Source organism: Rasamsonia byssochlamydoides, assembly GCF_041956645.1.
Source record: "Rasamsonia byssochlamydoides strain NRRL 3658 unplaced genomic scaffold VTN77scaffold_70, whole genome shotgun sequence".
In the NCBI taxonomy this organism is placed as follows: domain Eukaryota; kingdom Fungi; phylum Ascomycota; class Eurotiomycetes; order Eurotiales; family Trichocomaceae; genus Rasamsonia; species Rasamsonia byssochlamydoides.
In genome coordinates, this window is record NW_027192453.1 from 13,255 (window position 1) to 29,653 (window position 16,399).

Below are 16,399 nucleotides of genomic sequence, written 5' to 3' on the forward strand. Positions count from 1 at the left end.
TGACTGATTGTTGAGCCCGTCTACCGGTTCTCCTGTCCACCACCATCACAATGCCTCGAGCTGTCAAAGGTACGCAATCCGCAGCTCCTACCCCTATTCCCGTAGAAGTCAACTCGCTCATCGGTCTTAGGAGTCCTTGTTGAGTGCGATCCCTCCGTCAAGGCCATCATTCTCAAGTACGATGAGGAGCGACATGACTACATCGTGGAGGACCTCGATGACGACCGCCACCTGGTCATCAAGGAGAGCCAACTCCAGAACCTGAAGGAACGGCTGGGAAGAGTAGGTCCACCTCTTTTTCCACGGGATTACATCACAACACATACTAAGGGATGATTCTTTCACAGGAACTCGACGAGAAAGTGATGCAGCCGGAGGAGTCCGAGTCCGAGTGATGTGGCAGCGGCTTGGCCATGCGATGGCTTTCCCTACGAACCTACCGAGTCCACGGAGCATCCCACCAGGCGCGGTGGAATCGAGAACCAAGATCGCTCTCGAAACCATTTTCTTCGCCTTGATACCGTCAATACCTCTAGGTGGATTATTTGGCAATCGCTTATATTAGGACATACCATTCTGGAGAGTGGTTCTGCATGACACGTTCATTCCTGTGACGACGAGGCTACAGCTTGCGAATGATTGATGCGTCGATAGTGCGGGTATTTTGCCTTGAAAGGGATCATATACGACGAATGCGGTCCCAAATATCGGGTCTCGGGACGAGGAAGAGATAGGCGATGAGCTACACATAAAGGAACCGGTCCCAGAGCAGGTCACTGCTGTCTTGGGGGTTATCCTGCTCATGGCTCATTGATTGACTGGAGGGCCTACAAGTACCCTCCATCCTTCTACTATTGAGGAGCTAGGCGATGCTGTCTATCACGATCTCAGCGCCGTGTTGGGCCAATAGGCTGGTCCAAAGGTCTCTCCGCGAGCTAGAGTGACGGGCCATGATTATCTACGGCAACTCAAGACTCTTCTAACACGGACCTTTGAAGTAGTCGGTATTTATCTATTCTTTCGAAATCATTATTGATCAAAAAAATATGATAATCATGGTGATAGTTATTATTTTCACGGATCTTACTACCTAATTTATTTCTCTCTGTACCTTTACCCCCTACGGGTAGTAGACAGCATTTCTTGCTAGAGTATCGAGTACCAAACTTGGAACTTGTTTAAGTTAATAATTGGTGCTCTGTTCGTAATAGTACAGGATAAGTTATATTTAAAGCTGCGTAGTAGGAATAAAAAAGCAAACGGGAAAAAAAAAAGGAAGTAGAGAACTGTATGTAGAATCATCTTAGAAAATATAAATACCATTCTTCTTCCTTCGTTCTCCCAGTAACATGCAGTTGATGCTGATAATCATATTAAGAAGAAAGTTTGGTCTGTTTCCGACTGTATATTGAGATAATCCATACTCGACTGATCTTAGCCAATAAGCACCCATCTCAGGTTATTTTCTAGACTTGGAAAACGAGAAGTGGATGGTGACTGCCGTCAAGAGAAGAAAATACCAGTAGCCGGGTAATAGATACAATTCAAAGCGTATCTTTCTAGAATCGAGGACAATTCAAGGTTTTTGTGCACCAAGGATTCAATGTAGGTGAGACGAGGATTCGTGAGTTCCTACTTATTATATTCCTGGGAGGCTGTGCTTTTTGTCTCTACCTATGTAATGTACAATACTCTGGTGAGGTTTCGGATGGACCTTCCAAACACCAATTAGTTAGCCGGTATCCATTCCCATCGATCTATCTCTCGCCAGAAATGCAACATATCATGCCAAGTTTTACTTACATAGGCGTATAGTCACTGACTACCTGTTTAAGGCGTTGACAAGAAACGAGGCTGAGCGGAATCTCCCGCTCGGGAAGAGTGCATACTGCAGGTGGACCAGAAATGAAGGACCGGGATTCATTTTTATTAATATTTCTGTGGAGAAATACTACTCTGTTACTTCTATTCTACACCCGAAAGAGCAATTAGCATGACTAATGGCAGCTCCATTCCCATTCATTCGTAGATAAGTGCTATCATACTCCGTGGGTGAGGACAACTCATCAATCCATCTGCAGTCATGTAAGTAAACTGTAAGTAATAAGGCCTGCGCCATAATCAAGGGATTGCTTCCCCCACAAGACACAGCCGCATAGTGACCCGAGCACAAGCTTTTTCTCAACATCACCTCTCGAACGGGTTGGAAAGATCGACCCAATTCGCAGGGTTTTTTGGCGATTTTTAGCAATCGGGAGATTTGCTGCGGTCTCAGAAAATCCCGGGGATCATCCTCGCCAAATTGGTAGGCCGGTCCGGCTGGGCTGCGCAGCTGTGGCTCGTTTGCTTTGCGAAGGCGTATAGGAATGTATGAGGGATTTTCCCCGTCCAAACGCTTGGAAACCGACCAAGGGTGCACGCCCCGCTGTCCGGCCGATGTTGACGGTATGCCGTTTTCTCTCTACCAAATATCGACTCGTCCTGCTGCAGACCATTTCTGATTTTCGCGTCCTCAAATAATCGCTCAGCGCACCGTCAGTCTCCTTCTTCCCCGCCCTCTCTCGTCCTTTTGGTCATATTGAGGAAAGGCTCCAGTGATCCACGGTCCGAAAGGCCACCAATGACGGTCGTCCTGTTTTCAGAATCCACCCCGATCCTGCTCCATATACAACTACTCCCTACAGTAATTGCTCTGGAGAGAGGCCTTGCTTCACTCGAACCCACTGGCAGGTACCTGTTCCTTTTTTTTTCCTAGCAAGCGGGTTAGGTTAGCATCTCGCAAGGGATCAGTCAAAGAGCAAAAATCCCGCATCGCACACTGCAAAAATTCAATAATCAACCAGATGGATTTTTTCCCCTGACTTGATTCCGCCCGGACTGAATCTGCTCATAATGAGCGATGGTGGGGTAGTGCAAAGAGACAATCCGTCATGACTGTCCATCCTGCCCACTGTGTAGTATTATTGTCCTTCGCCTGTTGCAAATATCCTTCAGGAGAGAACTGGAGTCCACATCATCTTGCCTGTCTCCCTGTAATTTCCGATGGAAATCAGCAAGTTTTCCTCATTCAGGGGAGAGCGAAGTGTGAACGTGTGGAAGCAGAAAATCCAAAATTTCCCGGAAAAAGTCAAACAAAACAAAAATGAAACAGAAAGAGATCAACATGCATACTGTACAAGAGAAAGAAGCAGGTGGTCAATGGTCAGGCTATTGTATGAATTGTACCCCGCGCGGGGATGATGCTCTTCTTCATGTCGCCTCTGGCGCGTGCGTATTCGTTGACTGCCAGTCGAATCGAAACCCTGGCGGTGGTATGATCTTCAGAACTTCTTGGTAGTCTCTGGATGATATGCATGCCTTAATTACCAGCTAGACTCATCGGGGAGACGGGCGTGCTGAGCCACGTCCTGCTACTTCCACGGCAGACGCGGTCGGAGTGGACCCTCGTTCCTCCCTCGTGCTGGTTAAAACCCTCCTCGTCAATCGCCGTCAACCACTTTTCTTCTTTTCTTTTCATCCTATTTACTCACTCAATTAGCTGATTCTCGTTCTTGGGTCGCTCTCGTCATGCTGTCGGTTCAATAACACGCAGGGATGCTCATCGACGGTGAGAAGTGGGCTTGTGAAGCTTGCGTGCGAGGCCATCGCGTGTCCAGCTGTCGACATCATGGTACGTCCTGTTAGGGTCGATTCAATTCGATTCGATTGCAACTGAACGAAACAATCGCCGGCGTTGCTAACTCCCTCAGATCGACCGCTAATTCGCATCAATAAAAAGGGGCGACCCTTCTCCGTCTGCCGCCTTTGTCGCGGCCCCTGTAAGGACAGGGAAGAGCACAGCAAGCTCAACAGCCGCGACAAAAAGTCCGATGGTGAGAGCGATGCAAAGTCCTCCGGAAAAGTATTCAAGAAAGGCAACGAGGTGACTCTGTTTGATGGCAAGAACGGCTGTTGTTCGCTAACTCGCGGGCTAGAAAACAGCTGTACGGCGTCGAGTCCAGCCCGCTTCCTTTGCACGCATTGCACCACAACCTGCACCTCTCCCGTCTCCAACTGAGCAAAGTAACCCTTCTCATCAGTATCCCACTTATTCCAACCCTCAGCCTTCTTCGCTTCCTCTTCCTCCATCATCCACCGCCAGCTTCCGTGCTCCAGCCTTCCCAGCGGCCAGTCCGGCCGCTCCTGGCTACGATCTGCTGTCACAGCAGTCGCATCCCATGCCGGGCCCGGTCGCCACGTATGCGTCGGTGACGACGGCCCCGATGGGGTATACCTACGTGACGCTGCCAGCCATGGAGGATCCAGTCCTGCAGCAGTCGTCCTCCTATCCCTTCCAGTTTCCGGACGACTCCCTGTTTCCCGAGCATCCGTCGTCGTTGTCAGATAACGGTTTTGTTCCTGACTCGACTCTGGCCGGGTTTGAAGACGTAGATGCGCTCCCAGAAGATTGGTCGACTTTCTTTTGGTCGCAATGATTGATGACTCTCTTTGTTGTATCTTGGACATGATTCTTGATTTCGGCCTTTTTGGTTCCTGTGAGACCACAGCAATCACAGGATTCATGTATATACGATACATAACCTCATTGGATTGACGTCTAGAAAGAGCACCGGAGACAAGAGGCTCTGGGCGGCTTTTTCCTTTACATTTTGGAGTTTCTGACATTGTTCGGTGGTCTACGTCCCTGCGATACGACATCGGTCTTTGGATATGGATGCAATTGCAAGAATCTGCAACTGCGGACTTATATATAGAGTCTACATCCAATTCAATTTTGGAGTTTAGAGTGCCTCAGGCACTGGATCCATGAACTTGCAGAGGCTCTGCTCTGAGTTTCTCTATTACCCCTGGTCTTGAGACTTATAGCCACAATCCATTGTTCTATAAATTTACGACTGACTTGCTGAACAAATTGTGTATTTTGGACTTGTTGTTTGAGTTTGCGGCGACCACCTCGGCACTGCCCTTGAGCTTAGGGCTGGGATTCGTGCAAGAAAGCTCCCGAAAAGGCGGTGGAAATGGCTCGATCCATGGGTAATTTCCGCCCTGGTGCGTGGTGCGTGTCTCGAAAAATCCCGCGGCATGCCTCCACAGCACGCCTCCCCGTGATGGATCATGGTCCTCCCCGTAAGACTGGCCCTCCGTCTGGCTTCCCGATCCAGCGTCTTGCTGACGGTCCCAAGCGCGCGACGTCACTGGCGACAGAACCGCTTTCTCTGAGGCATTTTTACCCGCCAGAGGAACTCGAGATCGAGCGCGGACGCCTCCCCGCCACTGTCGGCCCCCTGGAATCGCGACGCTCGTGTGGCACGCCGCTGCTGATCCCGCCTCCTTAGCTGCTGCGATCCCGGCGAACGCAAGTCAGACAGCAGGAAAGTCGGACTTCTATGGAGGTGGTCTGATTTGTACAGAACAATGCATTTGTGGCTGTGAATGTCGATTCGACTGTTGCAAAGTGATCCTAGTTGACAGAGAAAGGACGAGACTCGAAAACTACGGAGTACCTACGTTATCGTTGTGCTAACGATGTAGCTGCTACAACTAACGGACAAGTAGATACCTACTTCTCGCCATGGCCATAAAACTTGCAAGCTTGATCGAGCTAGAGCGGTAATTTCCGCTGGAGCTTGACTTGTGAGCCAACAGCGTCATCCATGATTCAGGTCCTCAGCCCCACGTGGAGTAAGATCATGCACCATAACTACCTACCCCTCAGCATGTTTCCGTCTGCGGTTGATGAGGGGCCCTCTTGCTGGACGCGTCTACCGTCTACCTCTTGATCTATTGCTCTCTTAAATCCATGATGTCAAGCCAAGGCAGTAGACACTTTTTTGACGAGCTCGGTTCAATACATACGGGTCTGTATACAGCATTAACAATGACCCAAGGGTTGCTTCACAGCAAGCTTTCGGATCGACGCCTCCAGATATTGGGTGAGGGGCGCTGCCACTTATCTATTTCGGAAATGATCCAAGCTTCCAAGGTTCCCAAGACCGTTCAACATTATTCTATGAATAGTCATGGATATATGCTCAGTCCAGAGGATCAGAAGCTGATTGGTATTTTTCTGACGCTCCTGATTGGCAGAGACAAGCTAATCTAGTAGTAGCATCGGTCACTTCGATAAAGAAAACCCTATCTTTTGCTATTGCCCCGGAACAATGGGCCTCTAGCAGATCCCTCCCCCATAGATAGGTTTAAGCACAGGACATGAAAAAAAAGCCTCATAGTGGACCGGGCGTTATTTTTCATATCATGGCGATGGTGACCATAGAATGATCTCAGGTTGAGGATGTCGTCAGGTGGGTTGCTGGCGAGGATGACACGTGGATTCCGACCCGCAGCGATTGGACAGGAATATCAGAACAATTCCCTCAGCTTTCAGCATGCACTGTTATAATGACTGCGATATCGACAATGGATGGGCATTTGGGAAGATTCCCATTATTTTTCCTCTCAGGTGATTGTGCTTGCTGGACTCAGCTGCCTTGTACCCAGAAGACAACACTGCCGTCACCATGATTCCGTTCCGCATATGAGCAAGGCATATCACGCGTTGTGTTACCTCAGGACCGACCAGATAGGCAGCAGTGTGGCATGGAGGACGACTCTTAACAGAAGACATCACCTGTTAGACTATAGTGAATCGTTTATTAGATCTCCATGGGCAACTACCGAGCAGACGCGCAGCTTTCAAAACTTCGTGACGGTGCCCTTCGACCAAGACAGCCGAGCACCAAGGACAGTCGGTTCCGTCTTCACGACGATGGCACTCATGAGCACCGTCTGTACGACAGCAGAACACAGGATGGTCTTCTGGAAATGTTGCAGGACACGCTCAAGGCGATGAAGGAAACAGCCAAGGAGAAGAACCATCAGCCCGCACTACTACCGACGAGTGCAGGGAGCACCACTGAGCCTCACTCTCGCCCGCTGTCGACGACGACCGCCTCTCTCACCGAACGATACGGAACCTACAAGTCGCAGATCGGGCGCGGCTCGTCGGGCATCGTGAGGGTGACGTTCAAGCCCCATTCCGAGGGATATCCGACAGGACGGCTCTTCGCGGTGAAGAAATTCGAGATCCGGCCGCGGGAATCGCGGAAGAAATACCTGAAGCGGCTGGGAGCGGAGTTCTGCATCTCGTCGACGCTGCGCCATCCGAACGTCATCGCGACGCTGGATCTGATCCGGGACACGGACGGCAATTTCTGCGAAATCATGGAGTACTGCAGCGGCGGGGACGTGTACACGCGCGTCCGCTCGGCGGGCAAACTGACGGCCGCGGAGGCCAACTGCTACTTCAAGCAGCTGCTGCGCGGGCTGGAATATCTGCACCAGACGGGCGTGGCGCACCGCGACCTGAAGCCGGACAACCTCCTGCTGACGCGGAGGGGGGCGCTGAAGATCGCCGACTTTGGCAACGCCGAGTGCTTCCGGCTGCCGTGGGAGAAGAAGACGCACCTGACGACGGGGCTGTGCGGGTCGTTCCCGTACATCAGTCCGGAGCAGTATACGGACGGGAACGGGGGGTATTTCGACGCGCGGGCGGTGGACATTTGGGCTGCAGGGATTGTGTATATGGACATGCGAACAGGCCGGCACCTGTGGCGGTTCGCCGTCATCAACAGGGACTCCGACTACCGGGAGTACGTGCGCGATCGGACGGAGGCGGGCATGTACGAGCCGATCGAAGCGTTGAGCGGGGTTAGTCAGTTAGTCACCCAGTTCCTCTACATACATTTACTAATGTTCTTGATGGATGTAGGCCTCGTGTCGCAGTGTGATCTATGCCATGCTCGACCCGTCGTGGCGCCGGCGTCCGACGGCTTCAGAGGTGCTTCAGTCGGACTGGGTCGAGGGGATCTATGTCTGTAGTGCTGGGGAGAGTGGGTGTTAGCCAGTAGCCTACACTGGATGTACATACACCAATGTGTACATATTTGACGATGTGGCGCATGTATGAGCAACGAACCTCTTTCACAATATATGTACATAATTGTTTCTCCTGCTTGTTAACACTACCCTTGAATAGGAGTTTTCAATTTACTACCTATGCTAGAAGTAGAGTATATGTTACAAACCTTATAGGCCTTATTTCATCGTTCCAACGAAGGCCAAGGTCTGTATGTACACAGCCAATTCGGGACATGTTTGATATCGCACACCCCAGCTTTGAAGAACTAGAACCCCTAGATAGGCTCAAAGACGATGGTTCGAAGATCCAAACAATGAGGATCTCGGCTGATTGCAGGCCCAATCCTAGGGAGTAGGGACAGTCCATATGTCCCATCCCGTCTGTTGTCTCGGGTAAGCACCTGCTTCACGGGATATTGCTTTATTCCCGGAACTCGTATCCATGGATGTCTGTACGTATGTACTATGGAGTACGTCTGTGGTGAATATGCCCTGACTACCCCCCACCAATCACTACTCTCCTGGCCTGAGCAGTCACCCGTGCTGTTCAGATAGGGAATGTTGCACAGATGAAGTGAATAGGAATAGTGAAGGCGGATTCTTAGGCTACTTAAAGGTCGTCAACCCCCTCCTTCAGTCTCTTTATCTTTCCTTTTCATCGCACCCGGTGTGCTATATACATATATACCTGTCTTGGTATATTTTGTCTTTATCCACCTTTCTTCCCTGTCTTTTTTATAGGGTTTCTTTTAATATATATTACTCCTTCTGGACACTGACGGCCACAGATGCATGGTCACTGGCATCGTTGACCTCGAATATGTCCAGCAACCGGCATGTAGCGACCGGAGCATCTTTGTGCCCACATAATTCCATTTTCAGTGCGTCCCAGAGCACAAAACAAGGGCCCATGGTAAGTTTCTCTTGCGTCGTCTCTGGAGGCACTTGGCTTACTTTATATTAGATAAAGAGACTGGCCATCTCCTGGAATCGACTGGATCGATATTTTCCTGGAATGTCCTGAAATATCAACCGCCTGTCTCCGACAGTGGCTTGCAAGAACTGGGCTATGGTTCCTGAGCTTGCGCTTGCGGGATTGCTGTTCCAAGCCTGGAAGCTAGCGCAGCTAGTGTCAATGTGCTGTCACTAGTGATGGAGAATTTTCAATTTTTGGCTGAAATAACGGCGAATTTCAGGCCTTTTTTTTTCTTGTCACCCATCCTGGACAAGTTCCACGACGGTGTTCCCCAGTACTCAGAAGATGATCAAGCGGCGAATGGATGATCTCTCGAAGCGATGGGATAAGTCAGGATAGGAGATATCGGCAGAAGATGAATAAAACTGGTGCGCCTGTCTCCTATACTCTCTTGCCATTTTTTGAGCAATATCACTAACCTTTATTCGGCTACGTCTAGGGGCGCCAACTCACATACGAGATCAAGACCTACAAGAAGCCCTATGTAGCGAGAAGGCTTTGCAACCGCGCCGCAAGAGAACGATCTTGTACTATCTGCAGCCAGCTAATGAGCGGCCCCCGAGACTTGATGGAAATTGCTCACCGCAAAACTTCCTCAAAATTGGCTGGCTAGGCTCATAATCGGGCGTTGAGGGAGGTTCGAAAACATTCCGAACATTGCAGAATCGTCGGAATCTCGCATGTCAATCCGGAATCGATAATAGGGAGCGGACGATAGCATCCTCGAAAGAACAGCCGTATCTACGATAGACGACGTCACGCGCGAATCTTGAAGCTGTGTGTAATGGCCAGAGTCGAGGACAGTACGAACGTCATACCGGGAAGCGATAATGCTCAAAATATCATGCTTTTCTGTGACGGCAAAGGGAACGAGCCAGAGACACAATCGAGACAAACGTCCACAAACTCTTCATGAGTATAGCAGCCAAGGATCCATACATACGCCGATACCTGAGACAAGTCATTGTCGTCGCCTCTGATTGTTGTGGATGTATGTATGCATTTTATTTCGCCAAGGATGTTCTCATCAATTAGGGACCGAAAGTCAAGGATCGAAGACGATCATATACCGTCGGGGTAGCGCCTGAAGAGAGCTACCCACCAGCAGTGCGAACGTTCATCAAGCAATCGTGCCAGGCTAAGAGGATTGGCAACCAGCCGAGCGATGGAGCGTGAGCCCGTCCCTAGTCATTCTTGTCACCAAAAGGCGTCACAAAGCTTTTCCCAAGGAGCACTCCAACAGAGAAGTTGGTGGTTCTTGGCTTCTTCGACGTCTTTGGCACAGAATATGGTGGTCTCTGGTCGCGAGTACGTGAAATTCGAAAAGGTAGATCCGTCTAAAGGGGGAAAGGACGTGGTTATGGGGGTGGTGTAGGTATCCAACTCTAGACATCTATTGTACTAATGGCTATGACTAAAGAGAACACTGCGCATATGACGTGAATACTGTTGGCGCAGCCGATACCTGGTTTAGATTTACCAAGAAGTTGGTGCCATGGTGCCTCTGTTTGGCCGAGTCTGCAAGAAATACGAGATTTCTAATTATTACACATAATTGAGTTTGTCTGAGGATCGATGATCTTTTAATATAGACATATGCACTTCATTTCATGCGAGAACTTTGATCTTGAACTATGTAGTATTATCGCTTCATCAATGATATCAGTCAATGATATCGTCTCTCTCTACATCGATAACGTTTGTATACTGTGAGTCATGCACATGCTAAGGTACGGTACATACAACAATCCCATAAATCAAAATGATCAAACCTGAAATAGATTATTATTGAAAAAAAAAAATAAGTCAAAATTATTATTAAGTTTAACTGTCAACTCATAAAAAAGACAGACAGGGTCACGTGGAAGATATTACTCTTACCAGATCCGAGCGAACCTCGGCAAGCGGAGATGATCCATCTTACTTAGGTACTCTCTCCGATCACTATTGATGATACAAAATAATTACTCTGTACGCATATTTTATTTTATTTATTTCATCAATCTTCGTGTTTCAATTTTTATTCTCTTTGTTCGAATTATTGATCGGTCAAGTTTATGTGGTTAGGTTGTCATTGGGTCCAGAATGACTTGATCGATCTCATCCTAAAATACATCCTAACGACGCCTACATCTGCTGATTGAGCTGATCGTTGAACTCTCTACCGGATACGAAAACCACAAAAACTGCATACCTACCATCTTCTGACTATCTACCCTATTTTGGATAAATACCTACCTGCCTGGAATATTGAAAGAGGGCGCATACCAGTTTACAATAATTACCATGGCGACAGACAGCAAGTCCTACACCTTCAAGTACTTCAACGTCACCTTCCCGCAGGAATATGTCGCTCACGTGGAGATCAATCGCGCGGAGAAGATGAATGCGTTTGTGGAGGCGTATGCATTCTCACCTCATAACCTGCTTGAAAATAATAATAGTCCCTCGTGCTGACTGTCTGTGTAGGATGTGGCTCGAACTCCGCCGCGTCTTTGACCAACTCTCGCACGACTCGTCTGTTCGGGCCATCGTGCTCAGCGGCGCCGGTGATCGCGCTTTCACAGCTGGCTTAGACGTGCAAGCTGCATCGTCCCAAGATGGGCTTCTCGCCGCGACGACGAGCGAGTCAGACCCGGCGCTCGACGCCGGACGCATCGCGGTGCGTCTGCGGCGGCACATCGCCGATTTTCAGGACTGCATCACGGCCGTCGAGCGGTGCGAGAAGCCCGTCATCGCGGCCATGCACGGGTACGTGCTAGGCCTGGGCATCGACCTGTCGACTGCCGCAGACGTGCGGCTGTGCGCGCGCAACACCAGATTCGCCGTCAAGGAGGTCGACATCGGGCTTGCCGCTGACATCGGCACGTTGAGCCGTCTGCCCAAGGTCGTTGGGCATTACGGCTGGGTGAAGGAGGTGTCGCTGACGGCGCGGCAGTTTGGGCCGGACGAGGCGCTGCGCGTGGGCTTTGTCAATGCTGTCTACGATGACAAGGCGAAGACGGTGCAGGCGGCTATTGACATGGCGGTGCTGATCGCTAGTAAGAGCCCGATCGCTGTCCAGGGGACGAAGGAGTTGTTGAATTGGTCGCGGGATCATTCTGTGCAGGATGGTAAGGATGACACCTATTCCATACATCCGTCCAGACTAGACAGCCTCCTGTCGAGCTGTGCCAAAGAAACAAGTTATGCTACTTCGACGATGATCCTGACTGATACAAAATCTAGGCCTCCGCTACACCAGCGTCTGGAACAGCGCCGCCCTGCAGACAAAGGACGTCACAGCAGCGATGCTATCAGGGCTACAGAAACGGACCCCAACGTTTCAGAAGCTGTAGCTGTAGCTGCAGCTGCAGCTTCTATCCTCCTATCAACCAGAGACGATCAAACAGCGCAAGGGCAGTTGTCATGGCACCTCTTTTTTTTTTTTTGACCAAACTAGAACTCCTAATATATAAGATGAGAAAAAAAAAACAGGGATGATTATTAGGAAGGATGGAAGGAAGTGAGAAAGCAGACTGATTTTTATGTATGTACATAGGCGCTGACACCTTGGAAAGGGGCCCCGAGGGCACTTGGACAAATCTGTCGGACTTGTGCCTGCCTGACTGCCTGCCTGTCCCAGGAAATTATGTATATACACACCTTTTTAACCTTTTTAATTTTCAATCGAACTTTTGTAACACCAATGAGAGCAATTAACCAATCAATCATATTTCATTTTTTTTTTCATCTTATTATCTCGTAACGTCATGGATATCGTATCATATCATCTCATTATCTCATTATCTCATTATCAACGAGTATATAATCAATCAATTTGCAACAACAAATGGAGATATATCTTAGAAATTTTTAAGAAAAAAAAAGAAAAAAAAAAGGGAAGAAAAGAAAATGAAAATGAAAATGAAAAAGAAAATGAAAAAGAAAAAGAAAATGAAAAAGAAAAAGAAAATGAAAATGAAAATGAAAATGAAAAAAAAAAAACGAAATAAGAAAAGAGAAGAGAAGAGAAAAGGAAAAAGCAATGAAAAGAAAAATAGAAAAAAAAAAGAAGAAGAAAAAAAAAAGAAAATGACTAGCTACGCTGTCGTCATAGCTAGCTAGCAAAGATTCATATCATATCATACTCCCTCAATTCCCGACCCTCTAATACCTGCAGGTTTGTTTATATAAGCATGTATAAGCATGAGACGATCAGATTGATCAGTATATAAAAGTAAATGGTGATACGGACACGTGCTCAGACGAGGTTAATCTGTCTCCATCTCATCCAGCACCGCCCGTACACACCCCCGTTTCGCGACACGGTGGTAGTAATTCCACAGATGCGGGAAGTCCGTCGACGACAGGATCGACTTCTGCTGCATCTCCCTCAATACCGGCCACAGTGCACAGTCGTCGATGCCGAACACTCCTCCGCAGAGGTAGTGATGTCCCTGTCCCTGCTCTTGTTCTTGCAATTTCTGTTCCCATACTGCTAAATCTGTCACGTTGTCTCCTCTTTCCTGTTGCCATCGTCGCCAGTTTGATGTCAGTTCGGCAATCTGCTGCAGTAGCGATCCCCCGCGGAGGATGTCGACTCCTGGTCGTGCGCTTTCATCCAACTGCCCAAGATACGAGAGAATCTCCATATCCCCCGTCACAGTGGTCTTCCCATCAGGACTGATATAAACCAGCTGTCGACTCTCCAAGCCAGACGCAGGCGCGTCTGTCTCGTAGCGCATCCCATTCTCCGTCAGAGCCAGCCGCACACGCAGATCTGCCACCGGATCCCCACTCAGGACTAACCGTGCCACGGCCGGCGTGACAAAGTTGACCACGTCAAACCCGCCGCCATACACGGCATCCCAGTCAAATTCTGTGTCGTGGTTCTCCCGCCCAAACGCCTGGATCAGTCGCTCCGTTTCGGCCGGGTCGCCATGGATCACCGGGCGGGCGGCGTCTGCGCTCTTGGCCACCGCGCCTTGACCCCAGATGGTCTGCTTGACTGGATTGATGAACGTGCCGATGGAGCGGAACGTTAGCGAGATGCGCTCGCCGTTATAGGCCCGCTCTTCGGCCGATTTGACTTCGTCAGGACGTTTGTCTGCGCGGATTCCGTGCAGCCAGCGCATGTTGGTCTTGGGGCCGAGGACAAACACCGACTCATGTGGCATGGGTATTCGTTGCGTCCGGCGTCCAGCACCACTGCTGCTGTAACTGGCACCTCCCTCCTGAGCTGCCTCGGTCGTACCAGACAACTTGGTCCTCAGAATCATGGTCCGCTGCGCCCCAAAGCTGACGTTGCAAATGGAAGTACCACGAACAATGTCAAGCGTCTTGTCCGAATGTTCCGAGATCCGGTCCTGCCCGCCTCGATACAGCTGGATGAGCACATGGTTCACCGGATACCCGAGAATACGTTCGACGGCCTGGCGAACGCGGTCCACCGTCGGGGTGAACGGTAGCAACGGCGGCGACTCATCTGCTGGATGGCGATAGATAGGGATGGAGCCGTCTGGCAGTACAGCACCCTGGACAGCCACGAGGCGTGGCACCTGTCCCGACAGGTGATACATCTTCTGCCACTGCACCTCATCGCGGATGTTGGCAAAGGCGTCCAGCGGCAAGTCGACATTGTAGATGATGCGAGAATCGCCCTCCCCGATGTGGTCGCCTGGGCCGAGAGTGCCATCGTCGGTCTTCTTCTTTTTCATTGTTGCTGTTGTCGTCGTCTTCGTGGGAGGAGTCGCAACAGGAGAAGCCGGAGTCGTCCGTCCTGGATTGGATTCCGCCGAGCGGGACGAGCCCGGTCGACGGGCGGAAGGCGGAGAGTCAGCGGGCCTCCTAGGCCGGCGCATGCGAGCGGGAGGTTTGCGAACGGGTACGGGGTCTTCCAGGTGGGGCTCCCGCACCGGTCGTGTGGGGGCGCGCTGATATTTGGAGGGAGGCAGCAACCACGGTTCCGGGTCTAAATCGACATCTAAGTTGGCCTCTAAGTTGGGATCTGCCTCGATCGCGAAGCCCGTCGATGTATCTGACACGGGTAGAATGTCCTGGAGGGAGGCAGGGGCTTGTGGACCAGTCTCCGTCCTGGCAGAGGGGCGGCTGGCAGAGGAGCAGGTGGCGGGTGGGGAGCCCTGGACGGCGAGATGGTTCATTCCACCTTCGATGCCGGATTGGACGCGGGGAGAAGACTGTTCCGGTCTTTGTGCTTGTTCCTGCTCTTGCCCCGGAGTGGCGGAGTGGGCGATGTCGTGGGTCTCCTGCCATTCCTGCTCCTCGAGCAGCTCCTGGACCGAGATGCCGTTCGCACCCATGATGTCGGCCATGCGGCGGATGGCCTCCTCATGGCGAGCAAAACTGCGGAAACCTAGACAGTCTTCGATCAGAGTAAGCGCGAAGCCCTGACGGGCCGCATCGAGGGCGGTAGCGTAGACAGAGACATTGGACAGGCTGCCACAGAGATAAAGTTCCGTGACGAAGCGTGAACGCAACGACAGGACTAGGCCGGGAGATTGGAGGGCAGAATAGTCAGACTTGACGATGACGATGTCGTTTTCGTGATCGACGGCGGCGACGATCGGGGCAGGGAACTGTGCGCCAGGCGTCTGGGCACGGCAGGCGGGGTCTGGCCCGGACAGAAAGGCCTCGGGGTCGGTGTCATCCTCGTTCCCTAAGCTTTCTCGTCGACCCCGCCCTGATTTCTTCTTGTTGTTCTTGCTGTCGAGGGGGCCGGCAGCGAGGATGATGCGCTCCCCGCCGCTGTCGGGGTCGATGAGCGGCCGGGGGTCTTCATACTGGGAGCGGACCCAGACAATATCGCCCGTGCGACGAAAGCTTTGGACCAGGGTTGGGATGAGATCTAGAAAGTCCTGCGCATTCTGGACTGGGAGGCGGCCAGTCGGACGGACAAAGTCATTCTGCAGATCGAGCAGCAGCAGGGCTTTCCGGGTCTGGATGGAGGGGAGACGAGAAAAGGAGGGGAGGGCCGAGGTGCTCATGATGTTGGCCTCATAGTCGCAGAAGTAGACTTTGTAGACTTTTGTGCGGGGGAGATGCCGATGGAGACAGTGGCATAAACGCGGTGGGGAAGTGAGAGATGATCGAAGACTGTGCACTGGCAGGAGGATTGGAATTTGGAATATTGAGATAAAGATAGGATCGACTGAAACGGCGATGTTGATATTGACGAGTGGTCTAGAATGGACGAGTCACAAAGGTGACGCGGGTGCCTGGGGCAGCCACTGGGGCAGCCAACGGGCAGCCAACTGGAACTAGCCACGAAGATGCCTGGCGGCACTCGCTATCGACTGAGTTAAGAATAATATCAGCGATACAAACAGGACCCCATAACACAAGCATGTCCATAAGGCTGATCTGGCTAATCTGGTTCGTTTAATTTCCACCCAAACGATCTGCGACAACTGACAGGTGTGAGTAACCTTATTCTCGCGTCGATTGGACCATGGAACGCGGCAGATGATTGGCGGAAACAGACGACAAGCGATTGGCGCGGCTCCG

General features: G+C 50.8%; 6 protein-coding genes across 6 annotated transcripts; 5 read left to right on the forward strand and 1 right to left on the reverse strand.

Moving 5' to 3' along the window:
* Nucleotides 1–50: 50 nt before the first annotated feature.
* VTN77DRAFT_8325 (uncharacterized protein) lies at nt 51–395 on the forward strand (the record flags this gene model as incomplete). Its single annotated transcript, XM_069424811.1, has 3 exons — nt 51–69; nt 131–282; nt 348–395. 3 exons carry the CDS (start codon nt 51–53, stop codon nt 393–395), a joined length of 219 nt encoding a protein of 72 aa, XP_069274739.1.
* A 3,199-nt stretch (nt 396–3,594) lies between these two features.
* On the forward strand, nt 3,595–4,475 carry VTN77DRAFT_8326 (uncharacterized protein; the record flags this gene model as incomplete). The annotated part of the gene is made up of 3 exons (XM_069424812.1): nt 3,595–3,670; nt 3,750–3,914; nt 3,982–4,475. The coding sequence occupies 3 exons, from the start codon at nt 3,595–3,597 to the stop codon at nt 4,473–4,475; spliced, it is 735 nt and encodes a 244-aa protein (XP_069274740.1).
* Nucleotides 4,476–5,800: 1,325 nt separating this feature from the next.
* VTN77DRAFT_8327 (uncharacterized protein) lies at nt 5,801–6,195 on the forward strand (the record flags this gene model as incomplete). The annotated part of the gene is made up of 2 exons (XM_069424813.1): nt 5,801–6,059; nt 6,110–6,195. The coding sequence occupies 2 exons, from the start codon at nt 5,801–5,803 to the stop codon at nt 6,193–6,195; spliced, it is 345 nt and encodes a 114-aa protein (XP_069274741.1).
* A 468-nt stretch (nt 6,196–6,663) lies between these two features.
* On the forward strand, nt 6,664–7,900 carry VTN77DRAFT_8328 (uncharacterized protein; the record flags this gene model as incomplete). Its single annotated transcript, XM_069424814.1, has 2 exons — nt 6,664–7,707; nt 7,769–7,900. The coding sequence occupies 2 exons, from the start codon at nt 6,664–6,666 to the stop codon at nt 7,898–7,900; spliced, it is 1,176 nt and encodes a 391-aa protein (XP_069274742.1).
* A 3,279-nt stretch (nt 7,901–11,179) lies between these two features.
* VTN77DRAFT_8329 (uncharacterized protein) lies at nt 11,180–12,231 on the forward strand (the record flags this gene model as incomplete). The annotated part of the gene is made up of 3 exons (XM_069424815.1): nt 11,180–11,295; nt 11,363–12,006; nt 12,122–12,231. 3 exons carry the CDS (start codon nt 11,180–11,182, stop codon nt 12,229–12,231), a joined length of 870 nt encoding a protein of 289 aa, XP_069274743.1.
* Nucleotides 12,232–13,146: 915 nt separating this feature from the next.
* On the reverse strand, nt 13,147–15,879 carry VTN77DRAFT_8330 (uncharacterized protein; the record flags this gene model as incomplete). Its single annotated transcript, XM_069424817.1, has 1 exon — nt 13,147–15,879. One exon carries the CDS (start codon nt 15,877–15,879, stop codon nt 13,147–13,149), a length of 2,733 nt encoding a protein of 910 aa, XP_069274744.1.
* Between the last annotated feature and the right edge of the window lie 520 nt (nt 15,880–16,399).